Source organism: Limanda limanda, chromosome 6 (assembly GCF_963576545.1).
Source record: "Limanda limanda chromosome 6, fLimLim1.1, whole genome shotgun sequence".
NCBI classification, from domain to species: domain Eukaryota; kingdom Metazoa; phylum Chordata; class Actinopteri; order Pleuronectiformes; family Pleuronectidae; genus Limanda; species Limanda limanda.
In genome coordinates, this window is record NC_083641.1 from 13,548,316 (window position 1) to 13,567,995 (window position 19,680).

At 45.1% G+C, this 19,680-nt stretch overlaps 1 protein-coding gene across 1 annotated transcript; it reads right to left on the reverse strand.

The window, feature by feature from the left end:
• Positions 1–14,938: 14,938 nt before the first annotated feature.
• fzd9b (frizzled class receptor 9b) lies at positions 14,939–17,743 on the reverse strand. Its single transcript, XM_061072773.1, has one exon. It carries the CDS (start codon positions 17,229–17,231, stop codon positions 15,474–15,476), a length of 1,758 nt encoding a protein of 585 aa, XP_060928756.1. The 5' UTR covers positions 17,232–17,743; the 3' UTR covers positions 14,939–15,473.
• Between the last annotated feature and the right edge of the window lie 1,937 nt (positions 17,744–19,680).

Below are 19,680 nucleotides of genomic sequence, written 5' to 3' on the forward strand. Positions count from 1 at the left end.
AATATGGTGGCTGACTAACCAAGGTCTACCCAACTGGGATTGGCTCCACTCCATGAATAAGGATGGATGAGTTTGTTTAAAAAAAGCAGAGCTGGAAGACGTTTAAAATCTTGATCTGAGGAGAAATGGGAAATGATCTCTTGCAGACCTGTTTCCCCGAAAAACCTTTTTTTTTTTCAAAATGAAGTTGATAACAGCAAACTGATCCTGCCGCTGCTGTCACAGCTCATGTTTCTCTGGAGTGTGCATGTGTCTAGTGAGAGGCATGGCAGCAATAAATAGATTAAAGTGTGTAATGGCCCAATAACCACCCTCCACCATGGTTGGGTGATTCACTTTAAAAAGGGGGCTGCAGCTGTCGGGGCAGACTTAAGTTCAGATTTTTGTGTATTCTGGAGACTTGTACGAATATATGTGTATTTTGTGTGTTTGTGTATCTAATACTTTGGGTATGAAAACAGACATAGAAAGAAAACAGACATAGAAATAAATAAACAGTCTACTGTATATAATACATATTTAAATGTACGCATGTGTATAAATGTGTGCATGAATACAAATGTCTGTTTCTGTGTACATGTGTGTGTGTTTGTGTGTGTGTGTGTGTGTGTGCGTGTGTGTGCCAAGGTGTGCATACGTGTGCATGTGTCTTAATAGCGAGCAGTCACAGGGCTCCTGACGGCTCCATAAAGGAGCCTTTGAATGGCCTGGCTCTGGTAAATTCATAGCAGATGTGGGGGAAAGAAAATCCACCCAGGTTGAGTGGCCCTTCACTGCGAAGGCGACAGGAGTCCAATCCAGGGGAGGCAGACGGACGGCAGACAGGAGCCAGGAGAGAGACACACACACACGCACATACACACACACACACACATGTTGGTCGAACGCCAATCAGCAATGAGAGAACTCTGCACGGCATCGAGCAGGAGACAGGAGTTTTACTTTGAGCGACTTTGGGTTTTACAAATAAGTCTCCCTTTTCATTCCTTTGAATTCCCTGTTTCTTTCTGGGCAGCTTTTCCATTCAAGCGTTCAAGTTCAGGCCAGGTGCATACTGCAGGGATGGCCTCCACACACTGGATCATGCCCGCTGGTTCCCTCCGGACCCAGGGAGTCTGGAGCGCTCAGAGGCCAGGCTTGATGCCACCTCTCCTGGCTCTGACTGACGCCAGAGGAGGGCAGGGGGAGAGACTGGCGCCTCACTGACAATTAACGTCCTCTTACACTGAGAGGACGGCCAGGTAACACATGATAGGGCCGCGCTCTAGAAGCCGGCAGACAGTCAGGTGGGGTAAGACTCATTAACTTATCCATGCGCTGGACATCTGTTAATGACACCTGAGGAGGGCAAGGTTTTTTTTCAAATGGTGAGTAGGTCACTGGAAGAAAATGAGCCACAGAACCATTCTCTCACAGTATCATAATGAAACCTTAAGGTAAATATAAAAACTAATGGTTTCACATATATATATATATATAAGTGTATAAGTAACGTACATTTTTGGGTGCTGAGAGATTAAGGCAGGGTAATGTATTTGTTACACTTACAGCAGTATGACGATTCAACTTAATGATAATTTAGGAGGCTCCAAATTGTGGTTTTGTTAATCTGTGTTGCATTACTTACCTTTTTTCTCTAAACTCATGAAGCTATGACATATCTAATTCTTAGTAAAGAATAGAAAAAGCCCAATTCCTAAAATGTTGAACTATCCCTTTAATCCCAAAGAACCCATGGAGACACAGATGTCCCAATACCTTTAAATGCTCTGGAAAGATCCCTATTCAGCTTTATTCCCAAATTGAATTCATGAAGTTACTAAGTGACATAAGCTGTGTCTTAATTCAGGTGCTGCATCCTTCAGAAGCTCCTTTTGAAAACCGAGTGTGTCACGGGGATGTGACTGTCCCATTGCTGATGCTCCTTCAAATGCTGCCGACAAATGCATCCTTCCATCCCCGAGAAGCAAAGGCTCCAACAGGTGGGTTGTTCAAGGCCCAAACTATCCCAGGATTCGTTGTGCTTCACTGACAAACCGTTTTCCAAAGAGGTAGAAGCGACGAGATGTCCAATCCGTGAATATCATGCTTCAACTCCACTGAACCGTTTATGTTACACAAAAAAAAAACAAGGGGCATTAAAACTTTTCTTGATGTGTCCAACTGGAGCTCTGTTGCTAAGCGACAGCAATAAGGGGCGGCACAAGCTGGTGATGGCAATCTTGGAAATCCTCTGTAGAACAAACCATCTTTCTTCAGTTCGGCCTTCGCAGCCCACAAAGACCACCTCCTCCATTGGCTCCTGAATTGGCCCCTGAATTGAGACACACCCATTTGTGTCCCCATGACAACATTTCCAAAATGGCTGTGTGCATGATAGCACGTGTGACGGAACCAGCTAATTCTAAAACACTAATTTCTAATAAAGGTACAGTTCAAACCTCTTCGACATGTAAATGCTTCAATAACATGTCCTATATTTTATTAACCTGCTCTGACCACATGTCTTGAACAAATGATATTAAATCAATTTAGGATAAGCCTGAAGTGTAACCTCAGCCCTCGGCCAAAAAGGCCTGAACGCCGGGTTTAGCAAGAAAAAGTAAAGTAAATCAATAAACTCCTCTTTGCTAAATATAGATATCAACACATACATTTTTTTTAACTCAGACTTGACCAATGTGTAAAAGTTCCCTGGTTAGTGTCAGTAAAACCTGACCGTGCTTCAATTAAAAGAAACCTGGCACATTTATGAAGTGAGGCCAGTGACGTTCATTCTCACGCAGCCTTTTCTGATAGATCTAAGGTCCAGCTTTATTACCTGCGCTGTTACAAACAAGGTGTGTGAACAATGAGCTTATTTTTTCGTGTTAAGCGATGAGAGAACCCATGTGCCAGCTCATAAATGAGGCCCCCGCACTTTGTATCCGGAGGCGATCGGTAAACACAGCGTGATCTCAGTCTCGCTTGTAAACCTGCTCTGACTGCATGGGACAAAAAGCTGCAGCGGTGTCGAGATGTACTTTAGTTTACTTTCATGTTTCAGGAATGGACCTCTAGATAAATGCAGTCATCAAAAAACCACATAACAGGATGGAAGAATGTTAGAAATGACCCTCCGGTGTTCCTGATCCCTTCCTGTGTGTCCTGTGCCGGTTCACAGAGACGGGTTTGCATGCAAGGGTGCTTCTGGAAAACCAGACTCTGGAGAGTAAGCAGATTTTTTGTCTAAGCAATACGCCCTCCTCTGTACGTGGGGGCACTTTGTCTGTAACTCGGGCTGTTCCATTTAACCGCTACTGAAAACAAACACAGAGAAGAAGAATTTCACACCCTGAGCACCTCTCGAGGCGGATAAATCAGCCTGTATCTCCTATCTGCATCTCCTCCTCTTCTTCTTCTTCTTCTGCTTTTGTATGTCGCTGCTCTTCCTCTTTCTGGGCCATCTGTCTCTTCTTCTCCAGTCTCTCTTCATTCCACGCTCAGATGAAGCTCTGGGGAAAGACAAAGCTGAGGAGGGGGTTGGCTGTCGGGCATCGCTTTCACTTTTAATTAAAACTTCACACCCAAATAAATGTAGCCGAGTATCACACCCACTCATATCACCCTATGAAAAGAGCCCGCTGGGGCCAGATGTTTGCCTTAGCAAGGATAAATATCTAAGTGGCAGCTTTCTCTGTAAGGGAATCTGCTCCCTCTGTCGTTTTGTCGGATTAGCTGGGGTAAGGAAAACATGGGGATCGTGTTCCGTGTGTTTCCCACTCTCGGGCCGCTCAGCATAAACACCACGAGTTCTTGGCCTTCCTCACATCCGCCTCCTCCTCAGCTCCTCCACAGCTCTCCTCGGGCCCCTGGGGGTTCCAGCGCCGGGGTTTGTTTTAGTAGCACATAGCCCCAGAAGAGTGTTTGGTTGTGTTGTGTGTCACAGTGGGTGAGTGTTTGATTATGTTGAGTGTTACATGGTGCGGGTGTGCATGAGCAGAGAGGCCGGGGGACGCTAATCCTTCTTCTGCTTTGTCCTCCACTGTGCAGCTTTAGTGTTTGCAGGACACTTCACACTGGAGCTGTGGAGGAACTCATGTAGCCGCTGCTGCTGAGAGTGGGGGGACCACAGGGCTGTGAGGGTCTCACTGTTGTGTGCACAGGAAAAATGAATGAGTGAGGACTCCTTGAATATGAATGCCTAGAAAGAAAGGATGAATCAAGGCCACTACAGGTTCTCAAACCGCTTTCAATGATACGTCTGTTTGGTCTGGTTCCAGGGGCCGTGCACGCGCTGCAGTGACTTTCATCCTAAAGGACACAGCTGTTGATACACTATGTTAAGACTGAAACCCCAAAAGTATTAACTGTGTATCTAATGCCTGATCTCTGTTATTTCTCTGTGACAAAGAGCTCCATTATTTTCTTAAAACCTTTCAAATAGAATCTATGAGACATTTCTACATGTCATTTATTTATTTTCACACTTGAAATTCTTTGTTTACATTTAATCCGGATAGTCTTGGGATCACATTGCAATGGGAACACACTGACATCCTCGTCCTGTCGTCATCACTTACGTGAGCTTTGTGTGTTTGACATTGATTGGCTCGTAGATGGGGGGGAGGCACATTTCACACCATATATTTTGCTTCAGACTCAATTGAAAAGTCCAGACCAAACAAGGTGTGATATCTCCCTAAGTCCCACTTACACACTGTCTTGCTCTCGTTAAGATTCACAAGCACACAAAATGCATCTTAATACACCTCTGAAAAGAGTCCCCAACAAATGCACCATGTTATCTTGTTTGGAAAATCTTGAGTTTCCTGGTGTCTGAGTAAATGACTTGCTTTAAAGATTTTTTAACCTATGAATGAATGAGATTTGCACTAGGAACCTCACACATAGAGAAACTGTGGGGCACTAACACATTGGCTGACAGACGGTTGTTTCTGTCTTTTTATTTCTTCAATGAGTAAATTACAGGAAACATTATTCATCTTCAATGTGATGATTAAGCTCACAAGTGATCGCAAAGGATAAAACACGTGTTGTTTGTGTGGGGAAGTTTTTGTTGTAAAATGACAGTGCACTCTTCCCTTATGAGTAAGCCATGTTTAGCCCTGTTTGGCTGCGTTGAAGAAACCAGGCTGTGGAGCACCTGGCCCAGTTGGGCTCTGGTTTGGGGCTACAGCCCGACCCCGCTAATAGGCACTATGGCGCCCCCTCCCCTCCTCACAGACACACACACACACACACACACACACACACACACACACACACACACACACACACACACACACACACACACACACACACACACACACACACACACATTAGCTTAAATCACGTTCCACTTAATGAGACTCTGCCCTGGCCCGTAAACAAGCCCAGATGCAAACTCCAAAACATGCACAGGAAATGTCTCACGACCAGAACAACACAAAGATCCTGCCAGCTCATGCATGATGGGGTGTGAACAGGAAGGCTGATCCTTGCAGGTTTTTCTCCCCCTCTGCTCCACAAGCACTTATTATCCTGGGGGGAAAGGGCCGCATGTGGTACTGCTGCTCCAGCTCTTGCTCGGCATGCCAAATCCTCGCCGGCCGCCAAGATCATCACAGACCGCTGCCTCGCTCCTTTTCCACAGCCTACAGTTACAGTGTGTACACAAACCACAGTTTATTCAGCACTGCACCGGACCTGGCATGTCAGCTTTGACACGCCACAATAGGAACAATGTCTGCTCCTGCACAAAGAGTATCTCTCATGCAACAAGGTTTTTATTTTACTTGTAGTGGGGCTGAGACCTTGACAAAAGGTCCAGTGTTAGAGTGAGTGTGGCCCCAGCTGGTTTCCTTTACTACACAGACTGGCTAATGTACAGTGATCAACTTGAGTCAACAGTCCTGGGCAGAAAAAGAAGGGTTTAATTGATGATAGGAATCTTTTTTTTTTTTTTTGGTCAAATGTGGTTGAACTGCCCTGAAACGTCTCATTTAATTTTGTGTTAAACACAAACAACCCTGGATAAACTCACCGGCTACTTGCATAATGTGCAAAAAGAGTTAGTTAATTAAAAAGTTCATTTTGGCGAAACCGAGAATCCGGACTAAAGAATGGTTTCCATGGGTGATACGAGGGGTCTCCCACGCTATACACACACACACACACACACACACACACACACACACACACACACACACACACACACACACACACACACACACACACACACACACACACACACACACCCTAAACTCCACACAGACTCTCAAGCCCCAAACACACACAGCCTCTCCTTAATTAGCCAATTATACCCCCCACACAAACTTCTGAGCTACTTCACAAAGGACTTTTATACCTTTAGAAAGTCTGGTTGAGTAAAATCACTCCACTGTTTGAGACCACATACACCACATACACCCCACTCACTCACTCACTCACTTATTTATTACATATACAAGAAATACTTTGTCATTTTGAAACTGAGAAGATTAGAATATTTTTGACATGTCTGTAGATTGTATATAAAGATGTCCGACATGACAGCTCCCTAAAAGTGAAGTCAAAGCATCTTGATTGCCCCCTGGTGGTTGGTTGCAGTTTAGGTCAGAAACCCTGCCTCCTCCATGTTAACGAAAGGGATATGGACCAAACAAAAAAGTAAGTTTGGTTTCAATCAGTTATTTGATGCTGTAAAAAAGTGAAACGGTGATGATTGACAGCAGAGACTGACTCATGTATTAGCAGGACATTAATACTGTGGCTTCATCTACCAACTCGCAACTCTGCAGACAGACTCCAAATGTGAAAGATGGCAGAGTTCGTATGCAGGATATTTAGGCTTCCGCTCCATCTATAATCTGTACAACAAGTATGAAGCTACAGCCAAAATAATAATAATTATTATAAATTCATTGGTGTAGCATGTTTAAAACAGCTGTTACAATTTTTTTTTAAACATCAAATGCAACCGGCATAAAGAATGCAATAGCATTTAAAATCAAATACAGTAAAAGATACATTACAAAATCTAAAATCAAGAACATTAAATATAACAAGGGCTTCATCCAGACATGCATACTACAAATAGAAAACATATGTAAATATTGATTTTTGTGACATTGACCGGTCTCGGGGGGCACCGTTGAGCCATTTTGCGACGCCCATTGAAAATTCCTTCAGAATACGTACATTTCCACCACTTTCTAACTTTCTGCAAATTTTGGTAAGAATTTGAGCATGGTAAAGCCCTCAAAAAGCCAAATCATTTGCCTGAATAATAATAATAATCCTTACAATTTCAATAGGGCCTCACCTGACCTTTGATCAGTGCTCGGGCCCTAATAAAACATAATATAATTAATGGCAAAGGAAAAGGATAAAATGAACATAATAATAGCTTAGAACAATCAAGTGAAAGCCTGAGGTAATTTCTGAGGGATGATTTAAAAACAAATTGAAGTCCTGAGTTATTTGCTTCCTCTGCGAGTGTTAAACTATTATAAGCAGGTAAACTCCCTTAGATAACAGGCGGCTCCAGAGTCAGCAGTGCTACATTGCCAAGTTTGCAGTTGGGCACATTATCTGGAAACTTCATGAATCAAGAGAGTCAATATGAAACACAACCAAGTCTTGAGAAGGGGAAAGCAGACGAGAACAAACTTCAAAAACTCCAAAATCAAAGAGTGTGAAATGCAGTGGAGAATAGCAGATCCTTACCCTGAGCCCGGGGTGGGAGGGAGGGAGGGAGGGGATCAGTGCGTCGGCTCTGCGCTCTCTGAACACCGAGCCGAGGGGGGAGCCTTTGATGGCGGAGCGTGACATGAGCACATTTAGGATGGGGTTGCAGCGACAGTGTGACAGCAGACGCACTTGCCAGACACACGACTGAGCCCCGGATCTGACGGGGTTGTGATCCACTCTGCTACCTGCTGACAGACAATTTAGTGCCTGAACTCGTGACTCACATCAACTCTCTCGCTTTAACTGTCCCACCGGGGCCTTTCCTCTTGTTTTAAAAAAGCTCGACTCAAGAGTTGATAGATGCTAAGCTCTCGTACCCTCGCACTGATTTCATGTCTTCCAGCATTTTCAAACTGCCACGGATTTTAATGTTGAATCTACACCGCTGCTGGAGCCGCACTATTGGGCGATCATTCTTTAGTAGTTCAGTCGATGGCACAAACAAAAAACCACGGGGGTTTAAAGATGTTCACGAGGGTCAGAGTGGGTTTCAGGGCTGAACTTAGACTCCCACATCCTGTCCTTTTACACTCCCTCCCTTTAAAGTGTTTCTAAAAGCAGTCCTTGCACGGGTTTGTGCTCTTTGTTGATGCTGTTTTCACTCTTTTTTTCCCGTCCTTTGTAACTCCTGCTCCCTCTCTTTTTCTCTGGGGAGAGACTCTTTGGTACAAGAGATTAGAGCGGGTGCTGCCTAGCAACTGAATAAAAATGGCAGCTACAAAAGGGGCGCTCTCACTCTCCAACGTCTGACCTACATAATCCCAAGCCTCTGATCGTGCAACACAACAAAATGATGAAAGGCCCTGCTGGGATTTAACCCTCAAACAAATACTTGTCATCGCTGACCCCCCGGCTCAAAGAGCGATCGCGCCTCCTGTGAAAAACACTGAAGGGTGACTTCTGAAAATCTTGATGGTGCCTAATTAGAAAGGCAGAAGAGGCTGTGAACACTATTGGAAATGAGATGAATGCATTTGAGGAGATGGCAGCAGAGTGGCAAAGGAGATTAACAGTGATCACAGCAATGCTGTTGGCTTCAGAGAGCGAGAGCGAGCGGCGGAACCTCCCTCTGTTCACTGATTCATCTCTCCTTCAGCCACAGGCAGACCGAGCACAGGAATGAGCACAGAGGGATGAGAAAGCTTTACTTCTCTGTCTTCTGCTTGTTGATCAAAGGAACTGAAAAACCACATGGAGTGAAAAGATACAGCAAAAAAAAAAGATGGAAACTTTTTCTTGAAACTTTCTCCACCCGCAGTGTTTGGTAATATCATCTGAACAGCCTTTAGTGCTTGGTACCACTTTGTCCTGTGCCCACGCTCCTGCCCTGTCTGCACCTTTGACACCTCTGACCTTACATGACTTTACTGGATTTCCCAACAATACTGGACAAGACGTGTATTCCGTCTTTGTAGGAACAAGATCTAGATGTAATCTAGATTGTATATGAATCCCTGTGGAATAAAAGTAAGACATCAGTCACTGCTTGAAGAGAGAAGATCACTCTGCTTTACAGAAGCCTTTTCATGCCATTCACGATAAAGCCCATTTTATATTATGATTTTAACGTAACAAATGTCCCTGTATTTTTCTTATGTTTTTAATTTTGAACACTTCTCGAGGTAAAGAAACTCCATCCATCCATCATCAATTCCTACCGCTTATCCGGTAAGGGTTGGGGGAAGCTAGAGCCAATCCCACTAGACCTTTGGTGAGAAGCAGGGTACACCCTGTTCAGGTTGCCAGCATATCACAGGGCCAACAAACAGCTGGCCAACAACTATACACTCACATCCATGAGTCTCAAAATATCCTAAACAAAGTCTGCATGTCTTCTGACTTTGAGAGGAAGCTGGAGAAAACCCACTCAGACACATGGAGAACATGCAAACTCCACAATAAAAGACACCAAAGACCTTGTTGCTCTGAGGTAACAGTGCTAACAGCAGCATCCCCATGCCGCCCCAATTCAAACATAACTTGATATCTTATGTGCATGTGGAAGTGTAACCAAGAGGCTCTGTGTTAAAATGAAACAATCCAAAATCCCAATCCCAAAGTGATTTAATCCAAAATCCTGATGTTGCCACCAGTTCCATTCCTGAAATGTGTGTCACGGTTTATAGACTTCAGTGTTTGTATTCATACCTTTTTATACCTTGTTTTGAGGTTAAAGTCCTGTTTAAGGATTGCTCCAATAAAAATTACAATGTTCTGTTTTTTGTGAATGTGCCAAGGTAGATTTTTATAGTCAATGGAGGTGAAGACAACAGCTCTCATGATCCCACTCTGATTCATGACATCATCAATCTAGGTCTTTTGTCATTGTTTTGATTCAGGAAACCCTAGTGGGCGAAGATACATATTTGACATTGGATAAACAGTATTTGCCTCTGCCAAGGAGGTTTGTTTAGTAAGCAGTATTACTAATAGATCTACCTGACTGATTTGAAGGATATTTTGTGGAGGTGTAAAGCATGACCCTAAGGAAGAAACCATTAAGTTTTGGTCTGATCTGGACCAGGGACAGGATCAAAGAATTTTGTTTTACTTTCTTTAACACGGTGAGACAGGACGTGGATTTTCAAAGAGAGAACATTAGTTAGAATTTATTTTTATATCTCTAAACATGTCAGAATGGGATCATAACATATCTTTGTTAATTTAAGTTTATGACAAGATTCCAGGTCTTTTAAGCTGATGTTTAATTTATACTTCATTCTGATTTAATTCAATTTATTTAAATTTCATTCCCTCCAGTTCATGTCTCTGCCCTCATTGGATGAAGATGAAAGGGTGACATCTGGATGTCTGGTGATTTACGTCCTTCATCTCACATCAAGTACATTTCCTCTTTTCAGTAGCAGTTCATCTCCACTGCAGTGTCCAAACGATCAGTCTGTCAGTTATGGGGCTTTAAGTCTTATTTCCTTAAGTGGACAAAACACTCAGTTGTGTTTTGTCCACTTTTTTTTTTACAAATGAAATTCTCTTGAATGAAGAGTCATATTCCTTTAATCTTGTGCAGCAATTAGCTTTATTTGATAAGGTGACAATTGGAAAATAAAAATAGAAAAACAGAGTCATACCGCTAACAGTTGGGGATTTGCTGACCCAACATGAAAATGTAATCCTGACATATGGATCTTAGACAAAAAGTAGAGGTGAAGATTGGTTTATATTATTCTATTTAAACTCCAGATTAGTGTGTTTCTGTTGATTACTTTACATGTGATTTTGAATTGAATAAAAAGCCTCTGCAGTGCTGCTCAAATCCCCAAACACTGAACGATCCTCTGTTCCCGAGAGCAGCCTCTCAGCCGGCGTGCTTCAAATTTGCCTGACGTGATAAATGCTGCAGAAAAATTTCAGCTGCTCCCTCTCTTCAGCCTCTTCAGCACACTTGACACTGTATTTCAACGTAGAGCCAAATTCTCCCTGCTTTTTAACCTCGGGAGCAGATTCTTCTCAGAGGTCACCGTGTCAATGTTCACGTCTGCGCAGTGACCTGGGTCAGCAGTTTTTACTTGATTAAATGTGTGTTTGTGTCCTGTTCTAACAGCGAAAGCAGCGGTGTACTACAGCGTGTCTGACTGGAGTCCGGTTGCGTGGAGTGCTGAGCTGTCTGAACTCTGCTGCTCTGTGACTGCTGCATTTTCATGGAAAGCGTCTCTTTGGGGGCCTGCAGCTTTTCAATGCGCTCATTTACACATCAAAACAGCACAGGAAAGGGATAGTGCTCAAGGGGGGTGAGGGACTGCAGCAGGAGGGAGGGCAGGGTAATGAAGGATGCTTTATTTTCCCTTTCCCCCCCTCAGGGGTGGGCAGGGGGTTTAAGTCTACGAGGGAGGCACATTGATGCCATAATGATCGCCTTTAATCAGACCCATGACCAGATGGAGGGATTTCTCCTCAGCAGACAAAAACATGGTGTCAGCATCTAAAGCGGGATAACCGCTGAGGCGTTTTTTACGCCTGAGAAAGAAAAAAATAAATTCCACAAATCCTGAGTAAATAGTATCGCTCTGTGATTCTTCAGAATCAACAAATACACAGTTCGCCTCACGGGCAACAAAATAAAATATTCCTGAGAAACCTGTGAGGAGAATGTGTTGCCTTTTCTGGGAGTAGTCTCCGTTTGGGCCCCAGACAAACTCGCTGCACAGTGCGACTGATGCTGACTCTGTTTAACCTCCTGAGCCAGAGGAGAAGAAAAACAGAGCCGACTCGCAGCCAAACTAAATCTTTTGAATGAGAGGGAAGCGTATACTCGCTCCTGAAATTGGACGTTACGGGAAGATGGGGTGGGGTCTTCTTCGAAACAAGCCTGGTGTTGATTGGCTGGCTCCAGCTCTGTAGACCTCAGGTGTGTGTGTGTTTGCTCCAGGTATTTCAGATTTTGTGGGGACCTAAACCTGTTTGCACAGCCACATTATGGGAACTTGTTACTGGAAAAGTGTTGGAAAAGCAAATCTCCAAGAAATGAATGATGAAAGTCAACGAAAAATGTGCAGAAGATAAGACTGAGTGTGTGTGTGTGTCTGTGAGTGAGTGTGTTTATAGTAATTTTTGTTACCTTCATGGGACCTTTTCCTTCATAAGCACAACCCTGTGAGGACCAGTAGACCTCACAGGGACCAAAGCTCGGCACTAATGAGGCAAAACGTCACTTCCTAGCTCCTGGTTAATGGTCAGATGTGAATTGTTTCAGGTTAAAGTTAGGGTTAGGTATAAACTGGTCTTGTTCAGGGATTAGGTTTTAGTTAGGCTGTCCAAAATGAATGGAAGTCATACAAAGTCCTAATAAGGACACACACTGTGTGTGTTAATATGTGTTTGTGTGGTCCAGGTACGTCTTATTTTGTGGGGACCTTAACCTGTTTGCATTTTGGGGGCTTGCCTTGCTTTTAATGAGTAAATCTCCAGTAGTCAATGTCAAAGTAATGTCCTCTGAATTCATAGAGGCAAGTCTGTGTGTGTGTGTGTGTTTGTGTGTGTGTGTGTTTGTGTGTGTGTGTGTTTGTGTGTGTGAAGGAAAGGTGTTCCCGGCAGCCACATCTCTGGCGCCAAAAGGAACCACAGCTCAAACAAACTCTGTTTTTGGAATGAAGCGTTCTTTCTTGCCTCTATCTGAAGCCCTGATTCCTTTCCTCTGCGTGTGAGAGAGAGAGCGTAAGGAGCTAAAAATAGCCGTCAGTGACCTGGAAATGTAGAATTCATATTTGTGGGGGAAAAACAGAACCAGGGCAAAGTCGTCGTGTTGCAGGTCATTTTTCTGTTGACCTTTGTAATCATAAAAAAACTCTCTCTCTCTCTCTCTCTCTCTCTCTCTCTCTTTCTCTAAATAAATAAATAAAAAAATACATAAAGGTGAAGGGAAAGAAAACACAGGTCTAAAGAGATGTTTTGCTACAGAAGACCAACTTGCCCTCTGCACCACCCTGATGTCCTTAACCCTCTGCAGCTACCTCCTCCCTATCTAATCAGTGCAGCCCGGCGCAGGTGGAACAAGCTGGTTTGTGTCTCACACAGCAAGTGTTTGGTCTGTCTGGGTCGTGTCACTGGAGTGTAACCTGGGGAGGAAGCACGCGCCCCCGCTCAGGCACCCATGAACTGGAACATGTGGCTGAAAGCACCACCAGCCGAGTCTCCGGCTGCGAGCGTGCTCCAAGCAAAACAGGCCCCCCCCTTTTTTTTTTATAGTTAAATGTGATCCACACGGTGTCAGAGTCCAGGACTGGCAGCGCTCGCCTGCCAAGCCATGGACAGCGTCTACAATGGCTGAGTAATGAAAACAAAAAAAAAGGGGAGGATGTTGGTAGTTAAGCCACATCTTGTTCTGCAGGAGGAAGGAATATTTAATTTAAGTTAACTCAGGCGTTGGAAATGTGGTTAAATTACTGCAGAGATGCATCTTCAATTTAAACCAGTGTGTGTGTGTTTGGTAAATGAATACTAACGTGGAGCAAGCTGTAGTAGCATGAATCATATTCAAACTGCTGGAATGCAAATGGTGGAAAAATGAAAACAAAACAGCTTCTAACCTCCGGAGATGTCAGCGAGCACACGCCTGGTGCATGCCGCTGAGGTTCCAGTAACGTAATGAAAACAAGCTCCCGGTCATCACACTTTTTCCATATTGTCACTCCCATGTGTTACTGCTGCTTGTGACACAATATCACACAGTCATAGCAAACAATCAATTACACCGCTGTCAAACACTGTGATTTCCAGTGTTTACTGTGAAACAACTTGCTGTGTGTGGCTCCAATTTATGTTGGCACTTAAAATGTTAAATTCTAAAAACTATTTATTTTCACTTTTTAATGGACCGTTTGAGAACATGGTGGCGCTTGTGCTCAATAAAATAGACTTTTATGACCGAAAAGTTAGATGCAAGACACAGTTTGGGGTATTTACCCTAATGAAAATAATGTTATACAAACTATTTGTACATACTCATGGGAGTTTCTGAAGAATTTATGGGTGCATTGTTTCTTAGACCCAACTAAACTCCCAGTGTATCAAATTGAATCATTTGAATGAGGAAATTTGGGTGTTATGTGTCCTGGAATTCCCTTCATTAAGAAAAGGCACTTCCAAAAGCCACAAACCACACAGAAATGTTAATATTAGGTTTATAATCCATCTACTGGATGAACGACCACGGCTCTGAGTGCCTGTGCTCGACTTGAATCTGTCAGTGGAACCATGCAATGAGGCTGAAATCCACTTCAGATGTGTCGCCTCACATCAAAGTGATGAGTGTTTGCTCGAGGATCAGATGGAGCAGCGAGAGGGCAACAACAGTGATTCTGCGGAAGGATTAAAACAGCCATTAATTAAATATACTCCTCCGCAAGCTGCCGCTGCCATTTTTTTTTTAAGACTGTGATGCAAGCATGAATACTTGCCACGGTTTGTCACTCTATTCATCAGCGATTCTCTTTGAGGATTATTGTTGGGGGACGCCTCTGGGATGTGAAGCATGCACTTGGAAGACAACACATTTTGGCGGGGGGGGGGAGCTCCCGATGTAAAAAAAAAAATTGAAGATCCCAGGAGAAGACTGGCAGGAAAATCCGGGACGGAAATGAGCAATGATTTGTGTCTATTAAACCTCAGTTTAAGTCTGTTGAAACGGTTGAATATTCATTCAAGACACATTAGAAGTGAGACAACAACAATAACACCAGGCAGCGAGTTGAACATGAATTCCACAAATTTATTATCCACCAAAAGGCCAGAACCAGAGTTCTTAGAAAAGGCACTTAATTTCCCTTGACCTTTAATAAATGTATCTAAACAACAAATCTGATAAAGAGGCAAGGTGAACTTTAAATTAAATATATTTACAATAAATAAAACTTTTATACAGATTTATACAGTAAAACATGCCACTTTCAGGAGAAGGACAGACCGACATTTCCCAAGATGCCTCCCATAACAGTCTAGCTTGTTTTGCTTTGCAACACTGAGCATGTTTTCTCCACAGAACACTATGAACAGAAAAATATGTGTAACAATACTGAACGTTTCCCTTTATGCTTTAAATACTGTTTATAGCTAGTATCTCCTGCCTGTACCTGTGTGTCCCTTGGCAGCAGCAGAACAGTTCACTTCAACCACTCTTCTTCTCCTAAAGTCTTTAGCAGCTCCTTACACAGGGCATTCGGTGTGTGTGTGTGTACATTTGTGTTTTCATTTTGTATGGTGTGTGTGTCGCTGCGTGCTGCCTCTCAGACGTGTGTGGGGTTGTCTGAGTGCAGGTCAGTCTTGGCCATGTGCAGAACCACAGCAGGAGACTTGTAGTGGCAGTGCGTGCTGCCGCAGCTCACGCCGCTGCAGGGTTTCCTGCCGCTAGTCCTGTCCGTCAGCTTCCTGCTGCACAGGCCCTGCCAGGTCTGCAGGGTCTTTGAGCTCCACACCCACACGCCGCTGGTGATGCCCACCACCAGCGACATGAAGATCTTGAGCATGAACACGGCCACGGTGGGCACGGACGCCTGCAGCGAGCACTCGCCGCTGTGGCCGCTGAACGAGCCGCACTTCATCTGCAGCCCCCTCAGCTTCCAGTAGTCCATGTTGAGCCTCTCGTAGAAGTAGCAGACGATGACGCAGGTGGCCGGCACTGTGTAGAGGATGGAGTAGATGCCGATCTTCACCATGAGCTTCTCCAGCTTCTCCGTGTTGGTGCCCTCCGTCTTCATCACCTTGCGGATGTGGAAGAGAGCCACGAAGCCCGTGAGGATGAAAGAGGTGCCGATGACCAGGTAGCAGGAGAGAGGGATGAGGACGAAGCCGGTGAGGGCCCCAGAGTCCATGCTGCCTACGTAGCACAGCCCGGTCAGCTCATCGCCAGCCACCTTCCTCATGGTGAGGATGATGATGGTCTTCAGAGCAGGGATGCCCCACGCAGCCATGTGGAAGTAGTTGCTGTGGGCTTCGATGGCCTCGTGGCCCCACTTCTTTCCCGCCGCCAGGAACCAGGTGAGGGTGAGGATGACCCACCAGATGGAGGAGGCCATGCCAAAGTAGTAGAGGATGAGGAAGACGATGGTGCAGCCCGTGGACTCCAGCCCCTCCTGGATGATGTAGAGCTCGCCATGCTCCCGGTCACAGGCGATGTTCTCAGCTCCTGCCACCGAGCGGATGATGAAGGCCACGGAGTAGACGTTGTAGCACATGGAGAGGAAGATGATGGGCCGCTCCGGGTACTGGAAGCGGTGGGGCTCCAGGAGGAAGGTCAGCACGGTGAACGCCGTGGAGACGAAGCAGAGGATGGACCACACCGTCATCCAGATGAAGGCAAAGTCCTTGTCCTGCCGGGACCAGAAGACGTCCACGGCCGGGGAGCAGCGAGGCGCACACGACTGGCTCTTCTCCACGAACTGGAACTTGTCCGGGTTCTCGCAGGAGCCCACCATGCCCGGCGAGCGGGCGCCGCCGGTGCCCGGCTGCCTGGGCCGGGGGGGCACAGGAAGCATGCCCTCGCCCTTCTTGCCCTCCGTCCGGGTCTCGTTCTCGGGCGCCTCCATGCACAGGGCGTTGGGGTCGTTCCTGGTGGGCAGCTTGGAGCAGTCCAGCGAGTCGGGCCAGGTGTAGCTGAACTTCTTCATGATGGGGGCACACCTCTCCCGGGCCTGCTCGCACATGGGCCTGCAGGCCGGGATGGAGGTCGACACCTTGTCCGTGCACATGGGGGCGTAGAGGGAGCAGAGGAAGAAGCGGAGGTGCGCGTCGCAGCCGTAGGCCACCAGGGGGGCGAACTCGTTCAGCTTGATGGCAGCCTCCTTCTGGTCGTCGTGGTCCATGAAGTTGGGCATGCGGGTGAGGTTGTAGCCGATGCCCTGACACATGGGAATCGAGATGGGCTCGCACTTTGCGGGTCGACCGCGCTCCAGGTCGTAGGAGCCGATCTCGAAGCCGGAGCCGGAGATCACCAGCAGGCACCAGAGGAGGACCCCCAGCTTCAGCGCGCAACCATCCATGCTCATCGGGTGAGGTGATTTTTTTTTAGTAAAAACAAAGCTCTGTCTCTTCAAACACCAACATGAACCAAGGGTGGGAAGTCACGATCACGGGGTCGCCTCCACAGACAGATCCCCGCTATACCCCCATGGCGGAGGCAGGTCCGAGGGTCGCCTGCTCCGCCGCCGCAGAAACACTCCAGACAGACCCGGGCTCCACACGCACCGGCCCCCGGGTGGATCCCTGGATGTGGAGCCGAGACGAGTAATCAATCCAGCGGCGGGTCGAGAGGAGGAGGGTCCGAGGGCGAAGCGTGACACTCGGAAACTTCGACAAAAACAAACGGGGGTGAAATCACCGATCAGACGCGGGGAGCTGAGAGTTCAGGATCCGCCAGAAGCGAGCGAAGAGGCTCCGGGGAGGAGAGGCGGCCGCAGCGGGGTCCGGGGAGCTGTGCAGCGGCCACCGTGTGTCCGAGTGCCCGCCTGTCTGCCTGGGTCTGACCGCCTGTCTGCTGCTGGCTCCGGCTGCTCCGCTTCCAGGCTCCACACTGGAGTCTGCGAGCCGCTCAGTGGGACTCCAGTCCGGGGGAGGAGGAGGAGGAGGAGGAGGAGGAGGAGTGGGGGGGAGGAGGTCGCTCCGTGACGCTCACATTTCAGCCCGAGCGAGAAGGAAACTTATCAGACAGATGCTGGAGGAGGATGGTCAAATACCTCCCGACATTTCTGCCCCCGAATATAACTCCTAGTGCCGGAGTAGCCACGGAGTACTATGTAAAATACTACGTTACAAATGAAACTCCTCAATTTGACAAGGTAAACGTACCTGCAGAAATGGGAGTAAAGTATAGGAAATTATAGTGTATGTCAAGAAATGTAAACTTACTTGTAATGTAGTTTTATTGTTATTTTAACTGAAATAAAGCGTGTAAATACTTCCTCTTCCGCTGCTGTCTTTGCAGAATGGCTCTGTTGGGTTATTATCACTGCTCATGCAAAGTGGTTTGAAAGGTATCTCTTTTGCTAAAGGTAAAGTACAAATATGTTTAATCCAAGCCAGTATAATTAAAAGTACTGTATTCAAAATTATACTTGAGCAAATATGCAGGACTCTAGATTAACCTTCGAGAAGATAACTAACAGACCCCCCCCCCCTTATAATTTGATTAATATCAAAAAGGGTTTAATATCGACACCATGTATGCATACCGACTAAGCAGTGAATGATGAAACATGAAAAAGATTAAGATAAAGATTTGCACACAGAAGATGCAAGTTGAACTTAACAAACATAAATCTACCACTCCGATCCTTCACCATATTATTTTATGTGTAAAACTGTATTGTTCTGTATTAAAACTAGATTAAAACTAGAACAAGTGGTTTACAAAACTATAAGATCAGATAAAAGTGCAGGCCTGTTTAGAGTACAACGTTCATTAAGTCAGATGAATACAAACTACATAGTGACCTTGGGTCATTTGAGGCCATTGCCAAGTATTTATAGAAGAGTGCTCATTATGCAGCCTCTGTCATTGTTGTACCCTTTTATATAATATCAGTGGAAACTGATGCATGAATGTCTCAACTGATTTTAAAACTTTATAGAGTGTTGGGTAGTTTTATTTTAACTCTATTGTACACTTTGTACATAAACTCCTAATGTACAAAGTGAGCTGCAGTGATGTGCAAGTATAAAATAGCTTAAAATGGAAATACTTTCAGTGACATCATCATTTTAACCTGTAGGATATGATTATGCCATCAAATCTACTGTGTAACAATGAATAAGACCATCGTATTAAGATTATTCATGTACAAAGTAACTACAAATGAATCAGACATTTGTATTTACATTCAAGAAGTTGAGTACAAAATATGTCTCAGTTACTTTTAGCAAAAGTATTTATTCACACTTTGAGCCTGCAGTGCAACATCAGAAGCAGACATATGGTCTTGTATTAAGAAAGAATCATACTAACAATCACCAAATGAAGTTGAAATGATTATTATCCTTTACCAAATAATCCAGAGGAGAATAGACGAGAATTAAAATAGCAAAAAGTTCCCTCTCTGGATCTATAACAAAAAATCTGCCACTACAGCTCAAACACTGACTCATTCATTTTACTCCAGTAGAAATAAAAAAATAACCCACTCCTCTGGTAAGATGATAATCCCAGTGGTGTTTGAATGTTGCTGACTCACAATTACTCTGTTACCATTCCTGCTAATGTTTTCATATATAATGTTAAAAGCACGGCGCTCTTCCAGCTGGTGGGGGTTTCACTGCCTTGCTAACGGCACTTCAGCAGAGGCAGGTGCCTCTGGGTGGATCAGCTGAAGAATGATGCCTCAACAAACACAGACACATGCAAAAAAAGGAAACCATAAATACTATAGGTTGGTGTTGTATTTGCATGACGAAAAAGAAACACAAAGCAGTGTGTATATAGAATGAGGCGTAACAGAGAAC

Bases quoted from the DNA above. Each gene is read 5' to 3' on its own strand.
- fzd9b (XM_061072773.1), bottom strand. From the start codon at position 17,231: ATGAGCATGGATGGTTGCGCGCTGAAGCTGGGGGTCCTCCTCTGGTGC.